Raw genomic sequence first — 24,118 nt, forward strand, 5'->3', positions numbered from 1 at the left:
CACTCGTTGTACGTGTACGAAACAAATCAACTAAGCAATCATACAAAAGAAGCACTCCCCTCATTTATTCGCCATTCTTTTCAAGTTGTCGCCAGCCAATTGCAGGGTACAAATAGACAAACAACCATTCATACTCACAGTCGCAATTTAGTCTTTCCAACATGCATGTTTTTAGAAGGTGGAAGTAGGCCCGAGGAAAATTTACGGGGAGAACATACAAATAAAACAACAGTATAGAGCAGTGGCTCTCAAAGTGTGGTATTGTGCGGGCTCCCTCTAGTGGTGCCTGAGAGAATTCGAATTGGAGGTTCAAACTGCATGTTGTTAACAGCGGTTTGAACTTTTTTATTATTATTATTATTTTTTTTAAAACAGTTTGGTACTGTACATGTCCCCGCTGTAAATTACGCTTATGATTCGAACCCCAACCCTCAGAACTGGGAGCCAGATGTGCTAGTTACTAGTCCACAGTTATCCTGAAGTTGCCAATTTGCCATTGAAAGCTTTTTTCTTGTCAGAGAGAAAATGACTTTGAAATGCACTTCAGTTTAAGCGCCTTCTAATAGGACTACAGTCTGCTTTGAAGAATACAGCGATACCTTGGCTTACGAGTGACCGACTTACGAGTATTTTGTGATATGAGCTGACACTTTGGCGGATTTTACTGCTTTGAATTGAGAGCAAAATTTTGAGATACAAGCACTGGATGGCGGCAGCAAACACAGCTCAATGCACAGCAAGCAGCAGTTTGGCACATAGTAAACAGTTGTTTTTTGTAAAAAGACGCTTTGAGCTGTTCAATGCCACTCGCGGTTAAAGTTTACTGTCAAAGAATACATAATTGAACACAAATGTGCAGCAACACATAAAGAGACAATATTAAAACACTCAGGCATATATTCTAGGTGAAAAATAACTATTACCGCTGCTTATTGAGTCACTTAGTTGTAAACTACTACTTTGTTTGGGTCTGTGTGTCTATCATACTGCCCCCTCTGGTGGTCAAGGCACACACCAGAAGAAGCACAATGTGGGGTTGCAACGGATTAATGACATTACCATTCTCTTCAATGGGGAAAGAGGATTTGAGATACAAGTGTTTTGAGTTTTGAGTGTGATCACGGAAGGATTTAATTTAGCAAGTCGAGGCACCACTCTATTCAAATTCGTACTTAATACAATTGCTATCCCATCCGTTTTATGTACTGCTTATTATCATCTATCCATATTCACCAAGGATAGGGACCAAACCCTGCCTCAAATAGCGCAAAACTGCAATGTTTATAATTGCCTTTAGTTTTGTTTAAATCATAAATATACCACAAAAAACAATTTAATATTTCAAACTCATTTTACAACATTCACTTGAAAAAATAAATATAACTTGCAGAGATCATTTGATTAAGAAACATTTGAATGTGCATGTCTACATGCAATCGGGGTGTGGACTTTCTGATAAAATCCAGATTAAGCTCACCTCCTCCTTGGCATACAAAACTTGTCTTGCAATAGAGATGTACTACTTCAACATACTTCCTTGACACCGATGTACTGTAAATATTCACGGTTCGGCATATGCAAATTCACCTATTCTGGGATTAATGGGGGGAAAACTCGCCTGTCACGACCGTCTGCAAGCAGCAGCTTGGAGTTCCAAAAAATAATTTGCAATACATTATTATTTTGTAGGCGGCACGGTGAACGACTGGTTAGAGCGTCAGCCTCACAGTTCTGAAGACCTGGGTTCAATCCCCGGCCCCAGCTGTGTGGAGTTGGCATGTTCTCCCCGTGCCTGCATGGGTTTTCTCCAGGCACTCCGGTTTCCTCCCACATCCCAAAAACATGCATTAATTGGAGACTCTAAATTGCCCGCAAGTGTGACTGTGAGTGCGAATGGTTGTTTGTTTGTTTGTGCCCTGCGATTGGCTGGCAACCAGTTCAGGGTGTGCCCCGCCTCCTGCCCTATGATAGCTGGGATAGGCTCCAGCACGCCCGCTACCCTAGTGAGGAGAAGCGGCTCAGAAAATGGATGGATGGATATTATTTTGGATAATTCCAAAAAAAAGAATTCATACCTACATATTGTAGTGGGACAGGTGCACCAATACCAATACAAACCTACTTCTGCATTGGATAAAACGGGTTTAAGCAATCCCCTCCCAACTGGGGTGAATGGCGGATGTCTTATTTTTTTAACACAAGATGTCACCACAGAGCTATCAAAGATTACAATAATTGATGTTTGTGCTTCATTTGCGTTTACATATATCATATTTGTATGAATAAATAATATACATGCATTTTTTTTCTTTTCTGAAGACACCAACCATTAAAAACAAACAAACATAAAAACATTTCAGCAAGTTAGGCTTCAAACAATCATCATTGTAATCAAACCGTAGTCATTAGCCGACGTTAGCGTACCATACACAGGATGTTAGCTATCCTGTGTCCCGGGCTTGGTCACATTAGGTTCCGCATTACTCGGATTTTCGATATTCGTGGCAGGGCTCGGTCCCGATCACTGTACTACTTTCCTATTAGACCTGGTTCTGGCGCCATCTTGTGGCCTATTTGGACCTTTCAAAAAAGAGTACAAAAAAAAAAATCAAAAAACGCACAGGTGTTTTTCAGACTACAAAGAAACGTGAATAGTGAGTGTGTTTACTTTAATCCTTAAAAATATAAATTGATGGTGATTGACAGGAAGCCAGGAGCATTTACACAAACCTCTTGGTGGGGGGTCATAAACGGAACGTGCGGAGGGTCATTAAGTACAAAACAACACGAGATGGCACTTGCAACAAGGTTCTTTAAATAGTAGCGACACAACAGGGACGCTATGATAGGTTTCCAGTAGCATGCTAACCTGGATAATGTCATGCTGCGGAACTCCAAAGTAGGTCTCCCCTCCGCTCTGCTGCTCACTGGAGGATAAAGCCGAACGCCGTACGGTCATGTGATCCCAGTTTCCCCCCCCCCCTCTCTCTTTTTTTCTTCCTTCGAAGTTGAAAGGCAGGAGCCGAGCGGCGGAAGGGAGCCACCACCACTTTACTGCCTTCCTCTCACTGGTCGCGGATGCAACGACTTCGTCACTTTTGAGGAGCCACATTGTCCATTTTTTTTTCCTCCCCCCCCCCCTTCATCACGATGGCGGGGGCAATTATCGAGAACATGAGCACCAAAAAGTTGGTGATAGTGGGAGTTATACTGCTTTTGTTCCAGGCGTTCGCTTTCATGGTCGGTGGGTTAATTGGTAAGTTTTTTTTTTTTTCCCGCCCCCTGTTTGTACCACCTTATCGCTCACTAATCATTTTGTTTAGCTGTTCTGTACCTTTCTGAGTGTCGAATGTTAACGTAAACGACAAAAGCGAAAAGTTAGGCTGTCGTCTCCGTGCGTCCACGGTAGCGTTTTTTTGTTTTTGTGACAAAGAAAAGATTGTACGTGTATGTTCACCTTGTTCCGCTTGGCCTTGAAATATTACTCTCAACTTTTAACTAAATCACTGCTGTGTATCACGGTGATTCCTGTCTTACACGCCACAAGTGTTTTTACTGTATTTTTTTTAAATATACAGTGGCTAAAGTACTCACACTTTCTACTTAAGTAGAAGTCCAAAAAAGTATTGCTGATTCAACTGCTGTACTAAAAAAAAAAAAAAAAAAAAAAAAAAAGAGTACAGTACTCTAAAACGAAATGTACTAAGTTGTTGTGACTTTCAGCGAGTCCCTTTATTTGATTTATTTATTAATATTTTTTTAAATTGTCATCTGCAGAGGTTGAAAAAAAGCAAGCTTATTTTGACAAAGGAGTAGAAAGTACGATAGGGCTGCAACTAACGATTATTTTAATAACTGATTCAGCTGTCGATTATTTTTTGGGATGCATCAGATTAAAACATTTGTTTTTCCTTTTATTTTTAAAAACAGTACATTTGAAATTGACAGTGCAGAAAATGCACAAATATAAATTGATTATGATTCAGTTACTGGTTTGGTCCTAAGAAAATGGGGGGAAATGTTGATTATTTATTTTCCCAAAGTAAAAGTTTGCAAATGTCTTATTTTAATTAATAAATAAATGTTATTTATTTAATACATTTATTTAATAAATCTTATTTTAATTCAACAAAAAAAAAATCAGTCTGCTTTAATGGAGGACTACAGGAAATAAATCGAACTATTTACTGTTGAGAGGCTGAAATTCCAAGGATTTGGACAATTAGAAGTTAATCAATGTCCCCGAACGATGAATCAATTATCAAAATAGTTGTTGATTAATTTGATGATCGATTAGTTGTCGATCAATCGAATAATTGTTGCACCTGTAGAAAGTACGGATCTTTTTTCAATGCAAAGAGTAAAAGTAAGAAGTTGTCAGAAAAGTAAACACAAGGAAAGTACAGATACCTGAAAAATATGTAGATTTATTGTATTTTTTTTCCTTCCATTTTTGCAGTTTGTTCTTTTAATGCATGATAATTTAAGTAAGGCTGTGGTGTGATATGACTTTGGACAGGATTGTGACTGGAATCATTCTTTATGAATCATGACACAATGGATTCAAGGTGTGCATTTGTCATATGCACAGTAAAAACACCATGGTAGCACTACACAAGAAATTCTTACTAGGCTAGTTTCCCTTCATTAAACAAAGAACATAAAATATTAAGATATTTTAAGATTTTTTAAAAATGTTTTAAAATTACAGTAGCCACTTTGCACTCTGTTATGTGTCTTATGTTTGAGTTGCAAACCTTGCATGTTGCCAATCTCCATTGTTCCCGATTTTATCAAACATAATCCTTGAATCCCAATGTAATCATCTCCAGGTTTCCTTCCATGATACTTGCTTCATGATGTTGCCTCTGACCTCTGCCTCATAGCATACTGGTCGTTTGTCAGGTTTGTGTAAACTGCACCAAAAATAACCTTTTGCTAAAAAATAAAAAGCCAAAACAAATGGCATACTATTTTGAAAATGTAGATTTTCAAATATAACCAGGCAAGTCTTGCTGTTCAAGTCGAGTCTCATGAATACTATTGGAAGTACGAGTGTGACCTCTTTGGGGTTTGTTAAAGAAGCTAGTCTGCTGTTCCAATCCAAAAATGATGGATCAACTCATCCATCCCACAAGATTTTCTGGTGAAATCAGTTGACACAATTCCTGGGTGGCTCAAGAAGCTGGTACCTCGCTCACATATTGAATCTTAAATAAAACCTCATGCCAATCACTTTCCTCTCCATATATAGCCATGAGTTGTAAAAATTCATGCATTAAGAACAAACACAGAAAATATGAGAATGATTCTAGTACATGTATTTTACATTTAAGGTGTTACTTTCCAACACCCTTTAGTTAATATTTGATCCTATGCTAAATTACAGGCAGCAGTTTCTTATTTTTCTTTGATCCAAATTCTCTTCACCCCTCCTCCCTCATGTCATGTCTGTCTGGTGTGCGAGGCCCCAGGCAGCATCTCTACCTTCCTTTAACTCCCCCCTTGTGTGGATTCCACTCTCCCCAAATCCCAGTGGCCTCCCAGGCAGTGCATTTGCGTTTTCCCTCTACTTTTAGCTGCACAGGGACACGCACAGAGCTGTCAAAGTTAGATCCAGTCCTCAGGGGGCTGCGTTGGGTTCACTGTCAAATTTCTTCAAATCCACCCACGCACATGCAGAACACACACACACATACACATTCATACACACACGTGCACAGAAGTTGAGCTCATGTGAAGGGCTTTCCTATATAGGTTTAATCTGGAAACATCCCTCTCGCTGACAAATTAGCCTGTTTGGGTCCCGTCTAGATAAGATGGTTTTAATGAAGCCGGATTCCTTTGTGTTTGCTTGGTGGCCCGGGGACGCTGGGGACAATTAAGTAGAAAGGCCCCCGCCACACCCACGTTTTCCAACAAACGCAGAGAGCGTGGCATGGGCTCAGCGGGCTGCAGGGATAGCCATTATTCGGGACACACTGTTGTGGACTCTTAAGCAGCCGCTGGGCTCAGGGTCAGCAGATAATTGAACTCCAAGAGGATTCAGATAACTGGATTTGATTCAGTTTGGTGTCATTGTTCTTACTGTGTTCTTTGAAAACCTCTTCAAACAGTGATGCTCACTTCTGTAACTGTTCTGTATTAGCTTATAATCGCTCTTTTATACTTGTACTTTGAACTAGGCCTAAAACCATTACTTGAATAACTAATAATGCCATTACAAAAAAGGTCGAAGAAAAAGTCGCTGCCTCAAAGCTTCACAGTGATCATTTTCCCAATTGAACTGACTGCAGACCCATGCACCACTCCGTCTAGAAATAAGTTTGTGCAATGGTGGCGCGCCAGTGGGTAGCTGTGCGTAAAAACAATGTCTGAAGTTTGGGATGAGTTCACAATTTAAAAAGAAGATAAAGTGCAATGTGGCTACTGCAAAGCAGAACTAGCTTGTACGACATGTCTACGATCGCCAACACAATGTACCAATGTTAGCTAATTCAATTTACCCCACCACAGCGAGCTAAAACGTATTCTAAAGCCCCGAAGATTAGTCAAGAATAGACACAGCTGCCGGTGCACTTTCTATTGCTTTAATAAACAAACAATAACAAAATAAACACGTAATAAGCACATTCATTCCAAGGCATTTAACATGCAGACTGGCTAACGATTAGCCAGTTAACAGCCAGCCGCTAACTTGCGCTTACAGCAACCAACTGTACACACTCATTCGCTGACTCTGTCCCTCATAAGGTCAGGCCCCATTTTTTAAAGCGAAACACACTGAAGGTCACTGATACTACAGTGAAGAACGTGACGATGGCGACAACAATAATACCTGAACCTCTCATGCACATTTTGTTGCTTAACAATGCAAAAAAAAAATGACCCAATTAATCGATGGGATAACCAATAGAATAATCAACTATAACAAATATTCAATAGCTGTAGCCCTAGGTGGAAGCATTGATCTATCTAAAAATAATATACAAGATCAAGATTTAGGTGGAACTAAGTCTATATTTACACTGCATGGTGACACAGTTCTATTTTTTTTAATTTTTTATTTTTTGCTCTTAAGTGGCACAATTGGGATATGCATTGCGACAGTGTGCAGAGAAAAAAACCCACAAGGAATCAGTTAGCCTCAGATCAGACCAAAGGTTACAATATGTATCGGTATCTGCCAATATGGCTGCCGCGTAAATACATAGATCAGGTATTTGCCGTCAATGCAAGCTTGAAATAATAATCGAAATACACGGCTGGTAAATTTTCTGTCTTAAATGTAGTTGTCGTGGACAGACAAAATGACACATTTTAAAAAATACATCTTTATTTATAAAATATCTTATGTGAGCAGCATCGAAACTGACTCCATTTCCTTCCATGGTTTCAAACGATGACGGCAAACCATGTGACATTGCTCTCTCCTCCTATTAGTCAACAGCATGTGCAAGAATGTAAACGGGAAGACTGTTTAGTGTATGGACTAGTGAGTGAAACATCCATCCATCCATCCATTTTCTGAGCCGTTTCTCCTCACTAGGGTCACAGGCGTGCTGGAGCCTATCCCAGCTATCATCGGGCAGGAGGCGGGTTACATCCTGAACTGGTTGCCAGCCAATCGCAGGGCACATACATACAAACAAACAACCATTAGCACTCACATTCACACCTACGGGCAATTTAGAGTTGTTAATCAACCTACCATGCATGTTTTTGGGATGTGGGAGGAAACCGGAGTGCCCGGCGAAAACCCACGCAGGCACGGGGAGAACATGCAAACTCCACACAGAACCCCGGACCTCAGAACTGTGAGGTATACGCTCTAACCAGTCGGCCGCCGTGAGTGGAACAATGCTACTAAATACAACCTGAAGCAAAATTGTGTCTTCATCACTTTAGTAATGATTTGGACAGTCTACTAGGCCTCAGTACACCAGTAAATAACACTTTGCACTTTATTGGAACATCTCAAATGATCTTTCATATTTCATTCGAACCTAAGTGTTTTTAGCAAATAATCATTAACTTACAATTTTATGGCTGCAACATCTCCAAAAAAGCTGGGACAGGGTCATGTTTACCACTGTGTTACATCACCTTTTCTTTTAACAACATTCAATAAACGTTTGGGAACTGAGGACACTAATTGTTGAAGCTTTGTAGGTGGAATTCTTTCCCATTCTTGCTTGATATACAGCTTCAGCTGTTCAACAGTCCGGGGTCTCCGTTGTCGTGTTTTACGCTTCATAATGCGCTATACATTTTCAATGGGAGACAGGTCTGGACTGCAGGCAGGCCAGTCTAGTACCCACACTCTTTTACTACGGAGCCACGCTGTTGTAACACGTGCAGATTGTGGTTGGACATTGTCTTGCTGAAATAAGCAGCGGGATCCATGAAAAAGACGTTGCTTGGATGGCAGCATATGTTTCTCCAAAACCTGTATGTACCTTCCAGCATTAATGGTGCCTTCACAGATGTGTAAGTTACCCATGCCATTGGCACTAACACAGCCCCAGACCATCACAGATGCTGGCTTTTGAACTTTGCGTCCATAACAGTCCGGATGGTTCTTTTCCTCTTTGGCCCGGAGGACTTGTCACATCCACAATTTCCAAAAACTATTTGAAATGTGGACTCGTCGGACCACAGAACACTTTTCCCACTTTGCATCAGTTCATCTTAGAAGAGCTCGGGTCCAGAGAAGCCGGCGCCGTTTCTGGGTGTTGTTGATAAATGGCTTTTGCTTTGCATAGTAGAGTTTCAAGTTGCACTTACGGATGTAGAGCTGAACTGTTTTTACTGACATTGGTTTTCTGAAGTGTTCCTGAGCCCACGTGGGGATATCCTTTGCACATTGTCGGTTTTTGATGCAGTGCCGCCTGAGGGATCGAAGGTCACGGGCATTCAATGTTGGTTTTCGTCCTTGGCGCTTACATGCAGTGATTTCTCCAGATTATCTGAACCTTTTGATGATTATATGGACCATAGACCCTAAATTCCTTGCAATTGTATGTTGAGGAACATTGTCCTTAAATTGTTTGACTATTTTCTCAAGAGGTGAACCTCGCCCCATCTTTGCTTGTGAATCACTGAGCAATTCAGGGAAGCTCCTTTTCTACCCAATCATGGCACCCACCTGTTCCCAATTAACCTGTTCACCTATGGGATGTTCCAAACAGGTGTTTGATGAGCATTCCTCAACTTTCTCAGTCTTTTTTGCCACCTGTCCCAGCTTTTTTGGAACGTGTTGCAGCCATAAAATTCTAAGTTAATGATTATTTGCTAAAAACAATAAAGTTTATCAGTTTGAACATTAAATATCTTTTTGTAGTATATTCAATTAAATATAGGTTGAACATGATTTGCAAATCATTGTATTCTGTTTTTATTTGTTTAACACAACATCCAAACTTCATTGGAATTGGGGTTGTAGATTTGGCTGTTTTTAAACAATTTTCCTTGTAGTTCAAGAAACACCATTTCCTTCTGCATGTCTTTTTCGTTGAGTAGTTGCTTGCTTAGAAGCACATTTGGCACTGATTACCACTTTAAGTCTTCTTAAATGTGCCACTTATCTTTCTCATGAGCTGAATCTGAAAACTCTGGGCTTTGAAGCTCACCTCCATGAGTCAGTGATTCTCAGTGCTTTCCTGAATCACTCATCTTTACAGATTAGGGAGTCGTCTTGGATGCGTCACTAGGGGCTTGAAACAGGCAGCAGTATTCTTCTTTCTCGAAAAACTTCAAGTGGGAACTCTGCGTTCATTGCCAAGCCTGTATGTATGCTGGTTCCTCAGTCCTGGTTATTCATGTCTCTTCCTTAACAAATAACCCATTAACACTTGTTTACTTTTTAAGTAATAATCTTGTGTAAATAGGCTTCACAATTTAAAAACTTAAAAAAATCATAAGGTGGAGGTTCTTGGAGAGTAAAAGGGCATTCAAGCCTTTCTAAGGGGAGAAATCTGTGCAGTGTTGAGACTTTGGAAGACACCATAGTTAGGTGAATCTGGGAATGTGGAGGTGGCCAAAACATGTCGTTTGCCTTGTTTAATAATCTGTTTGTTTGTGGCATCATGCTTCACTTTGTCCATTTACTTACACACATAATTTGAGTGTGAGACAGAAGAAACCATGGAGACCTCATAGATGGCTACAGCTATTACCGACAAGGACTCTTAAACGGGCTAGGGAGGGGGAGCGAGGCAGCCGATGCTAAGATGGTTTTTATGCAGCTGATTTTTTTGGGGGGGGCCATTACAATAAGCAAAGTTAAACTATTATATATGATACAAGTTCAATACAACTGAATTGTACTCAAGTGGTGACTCTTTCATGTACCACGAGAGGAACCCGCGGACCACCAGTGATACGCATAACACACTTTAAGTAGCAAGGTGACAAGTGGAATCTTTGTGGAATTTCTTAAAAAAAAATAAAACATGGAATGGGCACTTGAAATGCCTCTAAAATCCTGATGACTGAAGTATATGACCCTTTTCTACTGCCTATATTGGTCTTCTCACGAGTGATGGACCATTTGCGCTATCTAAGTCGAATTTTTAGGGCATTTGATGCTGTTTGAAACGTTACAGTAATTTTGACGCGTCGACTTGGAAAATCCCTTGGAATTTCGGCCCATACAATCTTATTGGTGGATATTTTTAACTGAACGTTATCAGCCACTTGAAGGGGTTCACTGAGCAGCAGACGAAACAAAAGGGTTGAAGTTGATAAATAATGAAGTTGTACTGTTTTACTTAATTTGAAGGTGTTTTTTTGACCAGATTTTCTCTAGGCAATATCGCACCAAAAAAATTTCCCCAAAAGCCCATTTTTTTTCTGCACCAAAAACTAAATTTCCCCAGAGCCCATCATCCGATTTTCAAAATTATGGGTGCATTGTACTCAGGTTAAAGTGACCAGACTTAGCATTTGACACTGTTGTTTTTAGGAAATCTTGTCACATTGCTACTTTGAGAGTCACTGCTGTAGGTGAATTCGTGAATAGTAAACCGTGACTACTCAGGGGTTCACTGTACCTAATATTGGAAATTATAGTGCACAATGAATATGTTTAACAAATGTTGCTCTCCTGCATGCCTGTCATTATCAGTCCTATATAGTGCAGTCACAGCAGTGACGCAATGTTGTGCCATTTGCCTTGAGGCTGCAACACGGCTCTCACACCTCATTCTTTTTTTTTTTTAACATTATTGTTGTCCTCATGACAAAGAATGGGGATTTCCCAAGTGTCACTAAAACCCTGACGAGGAGCAACAGCACTAAGGGTCATGCATCTCAATGTGTAGGAGCTTTAATTGGTGCAATTAGGAATGTTTTCCCCTGCCATTCCTTCTGGAAGTGAGAGATGGTGCAGTCAGTGTGAAGAGGAAATTGTTTGGATTCTAGGGTAACTTGTTGACTTTCCCTAATGGTTGCTATCATGATATTACCAGTGTCGATGCAATGTTTAATGTGCATATTTGGTCTTTCAACGTAATCTCTTTGAAATCACACATCTCCTCTTCCTGTTTCACCAGCTCCTAGCCCCACCTCGGCAGTCCACTATCTGGCTACCAAATGTGTGGACACTGTCAAGCACCGCCAGGAAACAAAGTGGTTCATGCCTTGGGGTCCCAACCAATGTGACAAGATCCGGACCTTTGATGAGGCCATGGCCAAGAGGATTGAGGCCAACAACATTGTGTTTGCTGTCCACATTCCTCTGCCTAACAAGGAGATGAGCCCCTGGTTCCAGTTCATGCTGGTTATCTTGCAGTTTGACATCGCGTTCAAGATGTACAACCAGATAGGTGAGAAATAGGATCTTGATTATTTCGTCATCCATTGAAGAGCACAACAACATCACTTATCAACCAGTGTGTGCCGTATCTTTCTAAATCTGTGTTTTCTTCTGAAGTGTTAATGTTAGCCTCCATCCTGTTTCTTAGTTTCACAAAATATTGGCAAATATTTGCTGTTTCACTGGCCTCTGAAAAATTCACATAACTAGTCACTTCACATAATGAATTCAAGAGAACAGTAACTTAACTGTCTTTATATGCGGAGTCTATCATGGTGAGTGCTTGAGGAATCTACCAGAATGCGTTTTTCACATGATTGCATTCCTTTTGCACCAGAAGACAGCAAGCAGTGATGGATGTCCTGTGTCTTTTACTCTATAATGGCACAGGCCCTGAGGGTTTGGGCAGGGGGGGAGGGTTTATCTGGGCTTGACAGACGATTGACAGGTATAAAGACAGAGAAGAGGTAATGTGGGTCTTTTTTCACACCTAGCATCTGAGTTATAAAAGCCCTCTCTCTTTTCTCCGAGACTGATTTTGCATGCTTACATGAGTCACATTCAAATGTATTGGATTTCAAATTAAAATCACCTTTGCACGCAAGTAATTTGTCCACTGTAGTTGAAGTCACTCTAGCACGACAGCAAACAAGCCACTATAACAAAATATACACGTAGGACATAAACACATCATTTCAGAGAGTCATTAAGCAATGTAAGGTGTCCAGTAGTGTGTAATACTGATAGTCATTTTGCAAGTGATGCAGAGATTTGTCAAGCAGTTTAAAGTGTCCACTCGTGTGGTTATACTGATCAACAACAGTTACGCAAATAACGCAGAGTGACGAAGCTACAATAATGAATACGGTGATAATGTCACAGTACAAAGTGAAGAGGCTACAATGATTACAGTAATAATGTCACTACAGAGATGTGCAAGTTTGGCAAAGTGTCACTATGAAAGTATAAGTCAACTGTTTAAGAAGTTAATGGCCGCAAGGGGGAAGAAGCTATTGGAAGGTCTGCTGGTTTTAATGTGCATTGCTCATTGTTCTTATCCAAGAATATTGCTATTATTAGCAGTATTTGTACAGTGTTATAGCACACTTGCGTATATGATCATATTGTTTACAGTTGCCATAATTTCCCTCCAGCCTCACTGTTTATTGTAAACTAGACATCACTGCTCTTGTTCAGGGTGATAGTGTCCCACTTCACTTAAGTTTGCAACTCTTGGGCACATAGGCTTTAACAACTCAACTCTTATATTTACAATGCACTGATTTGTGTAAAGCCATAAATTCATATGCTGCTCTTGAGCATAAAACATTAGTTTTGCAAAACACGGGCCAATCAAGGATTATGTTTCAAATTAAATTTGGGAGTCACGTGGTTGCCTGTGCATTAAGCGGGGCTCGAAGTTTACCGATTCCCGATTGGCCATGCCAACTCAAAAATACTCACTGGCAAGCTAGCAAAACGTACAACATTTCCGATCGGGCAAGCGTATGAAAAAAAAACTCTCGTATGTAGTTATGTCAAAATATTTACGTTATTGCGAAATTAAAAGTACCTCAATTTTGTCGTGGCCTTGTCTCTGCATAAAATGAGCCGTTGTGCTTAAAATGTAGTTTTATGTCATCTAAGCTGCTTAACCAGGCCGCTACAGCGCTTCACTTCATTTGAATGTAAATACATCCGTTTGGACACGTGACCCATGTGACTGTGTGTACGTCTAAAGAAATACACTGGCTGACTGGCCTGCGTGACCGCAGCTTTGAGAGGAGTGCATTAGTGTCGCAACTTGCTATGGCGGACTACCACTACTACGTCAGAGCGTCTCTTCACAATCGACTGGGCGAGATAGAAGTGCCTTACTTTGTCGTTCACGCCGGCCTCTGTCCCAGCAAATAGAGACCCATGGGCCAGGATCGGTTGCTGTGGACCTCTTCTTCGCGAAGCCAGTGTCGTGGCTCGCGGCAGCCACCACGAGGAAGCACCGTGGGTCGGATTTCCGCGCGTCGCCGCCGCCCCCCTCCTCCGCCGAATTGATTAAGCACATTGTTACAGTATCACTCTTTAGTGGTGATTCTAACTCCCGTGAAAACGTTCAGCTCTGCAATTACATTCCATTAGTCCCAAATATTAAATAAGTCCACTCCATAACGCTCGAAAACAAAATCATCTTAGATACTTCCCTCTCAACTGTAATGTCTACATTTCAAATAAAAACATATGACAGAGGCTGCTCAGAAAAATAATAATTTTACAATATCACTAAGGGGAGGAAAATAAACTATATAGGACTCCCATGATTATTTTGTTTGTTACTTAGCTTTGTCTAAACCTGCGTTGCCTTTAAGAGTGTTCCTGCCTTTCTGAAAAATGGTAAAAGGATAAACCCTCGGCCTCAGAATATGACCTTGACAAAGTTCAGAGTCCTCAGCATCAACGTTGAAGGAATGTCTGCAGCAAAATCAGAAATCATAGCCAGCCGAGACACTGACATCATCTGCCTCCAAGAGACACACAAGGACCCCTATGTTCCCAAAATTACCTGGCATGCACCCTATCATCCATCACCCCAGTTCGGTTCATCGAAGTGCGATCTACGCACGCATCAAGTCGGTGATCAAAACTAGCACTGACTTCTCCAAAGGAGGTTTAGAGAGTCTCCCAGTGGACACAGAGTACCTTACCATCACTTTAGTGTACAAACCACCGACAACTCCATTCACCTGGCCGCACATATGCCACAATGCCAACAAAGCAAGCCTCTATATTGGTGACTTCAACAGCCATAGCACCACATGGCGATACAATCAGGCAAACTGCGATGAAGAAGCAGTAGAAACATGGGATGCGCCAAAAGATCTTGGCCTCCTTCATAATGCAAAGGATCCCACATCTTTCATCTCATCTCGACACTACCATAACATTGACAAATCCATGGGAAACCATATTCCAAAACTCAACATCGACCAGTACTAATTGACATAAGACCTATTATCAGACCACATAAACAGAAATCTAGGTTTAATTTCTGGAGAGCCAACTGGGAAGGCTTTACGGCTGACATCAGCTATACATACCATCCACCCCAGACCAGAAGAATATAACTGTTTCCAAAGACTGGTTTGGAAGTTGGCAAGGAAAAATATCCCCAGAGGATGCAGGAAAATTTATATCCCTGGCCTTACTGAACTTAACAAAGCACAGTATGAGGAACATAACCATGCATTCAATGAAGACTCTTTCGCTGAAAATACATTAGAGCTCAGAGAGAATGTGCTTACCTCCATCAGCAGTGAACATAGAGAGCGCTGGCAAGAAGTCGCAACTAGCATCAATCTAATCCACAGTAGCAAGAAAGCCTGGATGACGACAAAAATAGTTACTCTGTAAATTCACCCGAGCCTCAAATTGCAGCTGTGACCCCAAACCAGATGGCCCACCAGCTGCTATTAAATGGCAAACTACTTAATAAAGTAAGGGGACGAAAAAAGAAAATTAAAAAGGACATAAGCCGTATCATGCAAAAGAGCAAACCAGATCTTGATTTACTGAAGACTCCACAGCGATCTCACACCTTAAACACTACAAAGCATCAGGCCGAGATGGGATAACCACAGAGATGGTAACACGCTTGGGCATAAATGTCACAGGATGGCTGCTATCCCTATTAAACAACTGTACATCATCCCATAAAAGCCCTACAATTTGGAGTAGAGCTAGAGTGGTAGCCCTTCCAAACCCTTGAAAAGACCCAACTTCACCAAAAAAGCTTTTGGCCAATCTCCCGATTATGCATCCCTTATAAACTACTGTATATGAACGCATGATCCTAGCAAGAATCCTTGAACTAGTTGAGGAACATCTTTCTGCTGGTCAAGCTGGCTTTAGACCACGCCACTCATGCTCCAGCCAAGCCTGACGCAACACATCAAAGATGGATTTTCAACCAAACAGATAACTGGCGCTGTTTTTGTTGAATTTACGGCTGCGTAAGATACTGTGAACCACAGGGCACTCATCCTAAAAGTAGCCTAAATCTTACAGAATTCCACCTTGATTCGCATAATCAAATCCTTCCTTAACAATTGATGCTTTTATGTTGAGATGGATGGCAAAAAGAGTAGATGGCACACCCAGAACAACTGACTCCCACAGGGTTCTGTCTTGGTTCCACTTTTGTTTAACATCTACACAAATGATTAGCCGCAATACCTGAACAACCACAGATACATGCGTGTTTTCAGACAACCGATGCATCACCACTCAGTCCAACAGCTACACCAGCTGGGGAGCTAACCCCAAAACACTGCTGAATATTGTGCCCTCGTGTGGGCAAGATCGTGCCATGCCCAGAAAATAAGATGTAGCGCTAATTAAAGCGTATCTGATAATAACGGCGCTCTAAAACCCGAGCCAAAGTACTACCTACAGGATGGAACGCTGGCGGGATCACAGCGAGCAACACAATGAAGCGCTACCAAACCTAGATGAAACACTGCCCACAAGTTCAAACTTAAACAGGAAAGACTGGATAATCCTAAACAGAGCAAGGACAAAGGGTTAGGAAAGCCAATGACAATCTTCACAAATGTGGAAAAACACAAACAATAAACTGTATCCTGCAGGAATGCCAATTGGGTCCTCACTGTTCCAATCAAGATCTTAAGGAAGCAAATACTACTGCCTTAACAATGGGTTAAGTTCTGGTGCGACAAGGTATGATTATGATCAAACCTATGTGTAGTCTGTCTACTGCAGAGTGCCATTTTGTTATTAAAAAAAAAAAAAAAAAAGACGTTACAATTTTTTTGTTGGTGTTTTTTAGGGCCTGTGATTGGCTGGCAACCAGTTCAGGGTGTACCCCGCCACCTGCCCGATGATAGCTAGGATAGGCTCCAGCACGCCCGCGACCATAGTGAGGAGAATCGGCTCAGAAAATGGATGGATGGATGTTTTTTAGGCACTGGAGCGGATTAATGGCTTTTCCATTAATTTTAATGGGGAAAGATGATTTGAGATGTTTTGAGTTATGAATGTGGTTACAAAACAAATAAAACTCCGAAGTCAAGGTACCACTATTTTTTTTCTTTCATTAGAAGAGTCTGTAGCCGCTGCAGTATAAACACATCTATTCAAGTAGCCATTGCAGAGAGTCATCTAATAAAGTAGTAGTAGGGTAATAACTTGTTGAACAAAAAGTTTAAATGCTTGTGTGTTGTAATTATTTATGAACCATGTTCTCTGGCCTTGCTTGTCTAAATAGTCATGTCACAGTAATGGTCAGCTCTTCACCACAATTGATGTGCCAACTGTCTCTGTCTTGGCTGAAGTGTCCATAAGCAAACTGGGGATTGTTTACTGTCTGGCTGCCAGACAGATGAGTCTGGTATTCAACCTAGACCACAGACAGATGTTTCGGTAATGGACTGAAGATCCTTTTTGAAGTTTCTGAGCCACAGGAAATGCTGCAATATGAAGCGTTTAAGGAGCAAGGTCAGCCAGTCAAGAGATTTTGCCTTTCCAGGAGTAAAAATCACTTGTTCTAGTGACTTTTGGCTTGTCCTATCAGAGGTCGCCACAGAGAGTCACTTGCATGATTTGTTTGGCACATTTTACCCAGGATGCCCTTACTGACGCACCCCACTCCCCCACACCACAATTTATTTATTTTATAGATATATATTTAAAGAAGGCGGCACGGTGGCCGACTGGTTAGAGCGTCAGCCTCACAGTTCTGAGGACCCGCGTTCAATCCCCGGCCCCGACTGTGTGGAGTTTGCATGTTCTCCCCGTGCCTGCGTGGGTTTTCTCCGGGCACTCCGGTTTCCTCCCACATTCCAAAAACATGCATAAATTGGAGACTCTAAATTGCCGTAGGATGTGAGTGCGAATGGTTGTCTGTTTGAATGTGCCCTGCGATTGGCTGGCAACCAGTTCAGGGTGTATGTACCCCGCCTCCTGCCCGATGACTGCTGGGATGGGCTCCAACACGCCCGCGACCCGAGTGAGGATAAGCTGCTCAGAAAATGGATGGATGGATGGATGGATGGATATTTAAAGAAAAATAGTACTTAGGTTACATTTAGGGTGACATCAGGAGTTGGAGTCGGTTAGTTCAGTGTGAGCTTCTGGGCACAAGTTGGTGGCCCAATTGTAGCTCCTTGTGAGTGCTTTCATTTTCTGTTTGTGGTCGATTGTTTGTCCCATTCAATATATGACTGAAGTTCATCGCCGACTGTGGCTCTCCTTCCCCACAAGCGAGGGCATCGCAGTATCATAATTGTTCCATTTCTTCCACTGCACTCGAGCCAAGGCGTATCTGAAACTTTAACTTAAATTTTGGCTCACATCACAAAGCAAAAAATAATCCACGCGATTGCATGTAATTAAAAAAAAAAAAATAATTGGGGCACTCTTAAATCAAGGCACCACTGTACCTACTACCTAGTTCTGTAATAAAGTAATATATATCGGCCAAAAAACAAAGAGAAACTGAGAGAATGAGAGAGGAAATGCAAACCCCATTTCTAATGAAGTTGGGATGTTGTGTAAAACGAATAAAAACAGAATAGAAGATTTGCAAATGCTTTTGGACCTTGATTGAATACACTACCAAGGAAAAGATATTTAACTCATTCACTGCCAGCCGTTTCCGGAGCAGGGAACCCCTAGACTGCCAGGCATTTTTGAGACATTTCCAGTGATTTTCCAACGCCCACAGAATATTATGTACTATGTCGATGTAAACACCAAAGCCGCCAAATGTAAGACCAGACTCTCTTCTTTCATCAGAAAGAAAAGTTTGTCTCTAGCTTATACCATTCTTTAGTAATCGGCAGTCAAATATAGGCTACTTTCAGCCAAATCTGTTTCTGGAAGAAAAAAAACGGAGAAAACAGCCTTTTTGTGAAAGCAGACACATCAAGCAGAACAATGACTTTGACACCAATATATTTTTTCTTTAGTGAAAATCTCAAACATCTGAACATAAAACAACACTGAGAAAGTACTTTTGACTGAAAAATAATGTATTTACAAGAATAACTACAGAATTTACATTAGACAAAAATGCATGAACAAATGGGCCTCCCGCACTTTTTTCCTCCAAATTCTCCTCCTACCATTTGCTCAATAGTCCAGGTTTTTATTACCTTGCACATAAAATCTAGCAAAGTTTTATCCTCTGTTGGCATTGAATGGGATCTTGTGTGGTTGTCATTCTCCTTGGAAACCAGTCACTACTTCTGCTCGAAGCAGAACCTCTGTGCAGTTTAGAAATATAACTATTACTATAAAAATACAAAAATAATTGCTGTTGTGGGACGTGGAGAAAAATCTTTGTTACCTTTTTTGTGTGCACTGCATACTGGAATGGGAGTCGAATGTCTGCTGGATGCATAACCTGTAAGTTTTAAAAAATACATACGATTACTAAAACATACTTTTTTTAATGTTTTGCAAGGGTAAAAAAAAACATTACCTTTCTTCTTCGCAATCCTAAAAGACGCTCGACTCGCGTGTGTTGAATTCCTACAAGATGGACGCAATAGAAAATTCAAATCAGTACTGGCAACAGATGTTACATTGCAATGTGAACTAGTGGGACTAAATTGTTTTTATGTAACAAGGATTGAAAGAGCCTGTTTGCTCGCCAAATGTAGCTAACGCGAGCTGCAAATGAGTTACCGTCGTCGTCGGACTTCGTCGATCTTCGTCGGAGGAAGCTCACCTGGCTATCCAAAAGGGAGTTCACTCTCTTGACGATTCCGGATCCCATTTATTCAAATAAAGCCCGCCCCCTCCCTCTTCTTCCTCTGAGGGAGGGACATTCACCTCAAGGCATTGTTGCCCTCTAAAGGGTGCCAATCCTCATTGCAGTTATCCACAGGCTTGACGATCACACACAAACTGCACAAGACCCTCCCTCACCCATCCCCGTCAAAAAAAACGCCATTGATGTCTTTAGACGGCATTGGCAGGGAATAGATGGATTCTTAATGATGTCTTTGGACGGCATTGGGAGGGAATGAGTTAATAATCAAACTTCTTTTGCAAATAATAATTCATTTAGAATTTGATGTCTGCAATATGTTCCCAAAAAGCTGGGACATGGCCACATTTAACAACACTCAAAAGCGTTTGGGATCTGAGGACACTATTTGTTGAAGCTTTGTAGGTGGAATTATTTCCCATTCTTGCTTGATGTACAACTTGCGTTGCTCAACTGTCCCGGATCTCTGTTGTCGTATTTTGTGCTTCATAATAGACTGCTGGGAGGCCAGTCGAATACTCACTCTGTTACTAACAAGCAACGCTGTTGTAACACATGCAGAATGTGGTTTGGCATTGTCTCGCTGAAATGAGCAGGGATGTCCCTGAAAAAGACATTGCTTGGATGGCAGCATATTTTGTTCCCAAACCTGTATGTACCTTTCAGCAATAATGGTACCTTCACAGATGTGCAACTTACCCATGCCATAGGCACTAACACACACCCATAGCATCACAGATGCTGGCTTTGGAACTTTGCGCTGATAACACTCCGGATGCTGCTTTTCTCTTTGGCCCGGAGGAGACGACGCCCATGATTTCCAAAAACAACCTGAAATGTGGACACGTCAGACGTCGGTACACTTTTCTACTTTGCGTCAGTCCATCTCAGATGAGCTTGGGCCAGCGGTGTTTCTGGGTGTTGTTGATGTATGGCTTTCACTTTGCATGCTAATGTTTTAACTTGCATTTGTAGATGTAGCGATGAACCGTGTGGTTTTCTGAAGTGTTCCTGAGCCCACGTGGCAATATCATTTACACGATATCGGTTTTTAATGCAGTGCCGCTGGAAGGATCAAAGGTCACAGGCATTCAATGTTGGTTTTCGGCCTTTCTGCTTATATGCAGAGGTTTCTCCAGATTCTCTGAATCATTTGAAGATATGGACTGCAGATGATGAAATCCCTAAATTCCTTGCAATTGTACGTTGAGAAATTAAACTGCTGTTGGACAATTCGCTCATGCAGTTGTTCAGAAAGCGGTGAACCTCGCCCCATCCTTGCTTTGTGAACAACTGAGACTTTTGGGGATGCTCCTTTTTATACCCAATCATAACACTCTCCTGTTTCCAATTAACCTGTTCACCTGTGGAGTGTTCCAGACAACAGTCCTTTTTTTTTTTTTTTTTTTTTTTTTAATATTATAAAGCATTCCTCAACTTTGCCACTCTTTTGCTGTCCCTGTCCCAGCTTTTTTGGAATGTGTTGCAGGCATCAAATTGAGAGACTAGTTACAAAAAACAAAACAATAACGTTCATCAGTTTGAATATTACATATATTGTCTTGGTAGTGTATTCAATTTAGGATAGGTTAAATTATTTGCAAATCATTGTATTCATGTTTTTGCGTTTTACTCAATGTTACAACTTCATTGGATTGGGGATTGTTTAAAAAAAAAAATCTCTCCAAAAACACTGTGGACTGGTTTACATAAAATGCTGCCAAATGTTTCTTTATCCTTTCTGTCGCTCTTCTAACCTTCATTTTCTTTGGTTCGGGAGCCCATCACTTGGTCAACAAGCCTATCTGGATCAGTGTTTGTACCAAAGAAGAGCTTTACCCTTATTAAGAGCTCCACCCACCTGCAGCACCCCTTGGATGAGCTCCAGCAATAACACAGCTGTTGAGGAGGCTTAGTTTCTGTGGCAATGGCCACTGGACTGGAGTGGAATGTTGCATGAAGTGAGCTCACATCCGAGGCAGAATGGCAGACTAATGGCAGTGAAGGGCGTTACCAAAATGTCTGCTGCCAGTGCTTGTCTTAGTCCCTCTCCTCTTCCCGTATCTTATTCTTTCCCATAATACAGGTTGCTGGGTTTCTTTCTCTCCATTCCAGCTTGTTTCATAACGGTACAAGAGTCTCTCATGCAGGGTGGCTTTATAAAAGGATCTAAAGATCCTGTCCTAATAGCTTGAATTAGTTGTTGGGTGGGTTCTTGGAGGCTATATCAATGTTATTTTAGCAATTGGGAATTAAGATGTATCCGGGCCAGCACGGAGAGTTTATTGATGGCTGAATTATGCATATAAATAATCCTGTCCATATAGTTCTCCTTCATCCAAGGTGTCAAAAGACTAATACGTTTCTGTAAACCGGTTTTAGGAAAATCTACAAAAGCCACTCAAGTTAAAAGTAGCGCCTTCATGAATCTCTAAATAAAGATGTTGGTTGCAACTGTGATCGTGTCCAGACACGCAGACTGTTAATGATTTAAAGTGAAATGCACATAGTCATCCTCGCTACTTCTACCACCCTGAATACATTAGCATTCCATTATATATTAGCTGAAAAGGAACATTATGTTTGCAGTCTGGTGGGAATTTTTCTCCCTGTCGGTGCAAAAAAAGGCCTTGGTTGTTTGTCATCATGACCGCATCACTCTCATGATTGAAAAGTTGAATCAGGAATTCAAATATGTACACACACAAAGATGAATGTATTTATTTCTTTAACCACTAAACTGTTTTCCAAGTGACGTTCTTGGGTTAAAATCAGTTGTTGTTCTTGTGTACAGAGGATGGAGCAATGGTCACTGTTGACGTGGGCCTGGCCTACAGAGACGATACAGTCAGTGAGTGGACCGAGATGGCTCACTCTTTTGAAAAACGGAAGCTCAACTGCAACTTCACCACTTCAAAGGTGTGTAAACAATGTTCTCGACCGTTATGAACTGATCTTTCTATTACTGATTGCTGACCTGAGTGAACTTGAACTTGGTTCTCAATTGAAGGTGCGTTAACCAGATATTACTTGTGGTCTCCAGACTTTTGAAAATGAGGGTCGTTACTATGAATGTGACCTGTTGCCCTTCATGGAGGTCGGTAGTGTGGCTCATAAGTACTATCTCCTCAACATCCGTCTGCCCGTCAATGAGCGCAAGAAGATCAACGTGGGCATTGGAGAAATAAAGGATATTCGCTTGGTTGTAAGTTAACTTCTCATTTTGAATTGCTGTACTGTAAGTATGAGAAGTCAACTCATTTCATCGAGCGGTAATTGTTTTTCTTGTGTGAGCAACACAACTTTGACAACCGATGATCTGGCATTTTCTACTAATACTTGTAAAAAGTGACACGTCATTGGTAATGTAATTGTGATTGTATTATTTACTATACTTATTTTCTATCTTACTATACTCATTTTTGTTCATTGATTAAATTCACATGCTTTGGTGTCTGTTATGTCAGCACATGGCTTTAAGAAGGATTGTTTTGACAATATTCATTATTCTATACACAAGGTTGCATGGATGCGTAACTGTCCTACATCACAACCTTGAGACCCACAATGCCATATACTCAGGTGTCTGGTTATTATGCCATCCATCGATCCATTCTCTGTACTGCTTATCCTCTGTACGGTCATAGGTGTGCTGGAGCCTATCCCAGCTGACTTTGGGTGAAAGTCTAGGTACACACTGGACTGGTCGCCAGCCAATCACAGGGCACACATAGACAACCAATTCACACTCACATTCACACCAACGGGCAATTAAGAGTCTTCAATTAACCTACCATGAATGTGTTTGGGAAATGGTTATTATGCCAACATAACACATCAACACATTTTTAAAAGGATTCCTTGTATTCACAAGGTTACATACACGTAACTGTCCTGTGTCCCAGCCTACAAGACCACATATTCAGTTGTCTGGTTGTTATGCCAACATATAGCTTTAAGAAGGATTGTTTTGGTTAATTGTATTCACAAGGTTACACAAACACATACCTGCCCTGCGTCCCAGCCTTAATACCCACAAGGCTACATACTCTGGTGTCTGTTTGTTATGCCAACACATACTGTAGCTTTCAAGAATGCTTCTTTTCAGTCGACTACATGAATGTGTGAGTTAGAGCGTATGTATTTGTAAGAAATCTTGTTTTCTGTTCCAAGGGTATCCACCAAAATGGAGGTTTCACTAAGGTTTGGTTTGCCATGAAGACCTTCCTGACACCCAGCATCCTCATCATCATGATCTGGTACTGGAGGCGCATCAGGCTTATGACCAGACCCCCTGTGCTGCTGGAGAAGTAAGGCCACTCAACTACTATAGAGTGTAGTAAGGTGATGTCACTGTTAAAAGGCATTGTGTTTGGAAGTTAAATGATCATGTGAAAATGTCACTCAATAGAAGTGATCATGACAAGATTAAGGCGAGGTGGGGCATATTAAAAGTACTGCAGCCAGAGCGTACAAATGAATAGTTGCATCACATGCCACTGAGGCACTGCATT

At 41.2% G+C, this 24,118-nt stretch overlaps 1 protein-coding gene across 1 annotated transcript in view; it reads left to right on the plus strand.

The window, feature by feature from the left end:
• Nucleotides 1–2,942: 2,942 nt before the first annotated feature.
• Nucleotides 2,943–24,118, plus strand: part of wls (Wnt ligand secretion mediator) — a 30,855-nt gene continuing 9,679 nt past the window's right edge. Inside the window, exons 1-5 of the mRNA XM_061694425.1 lie at nt 2,943–3,256; nt 11,556–11,828; nt 22,399–22,523; nt 22,648–22,809; nt 23,778–23,914. Of these exons, the coding sequence (XP_061550409.1) occupies nt 3,151–3,256; nt 11,556–11,828; nt 22,399–22,523; nt 22,648–22,809; nt 23,778–23,914 (803 nt within the window). The 5' untranslated portion in view covers nt 2,943–3,150. The remainder of the gene's footprint in view (nt 3,257–11,555; nt 11,829–22,398; nt 22,524–22,647; nt 22,810–23,777; nt 23,915–24,118) is intronic.

This window comes from Phycodurus eques, chromosome 13, assembly GCF_024500275.1.
Source record: "Phycodurus eques isolate BA_2022a chromosome 13, UOR_Pequ_1.1, whole genome shotgun sequence".
Taxonomy (NCBI): Eukaryota; Metazoa; Chordata; class Actinopteri; order Syngnathiformes; family Syngnathidae; genus Phycodurus; species Phycodurus eques.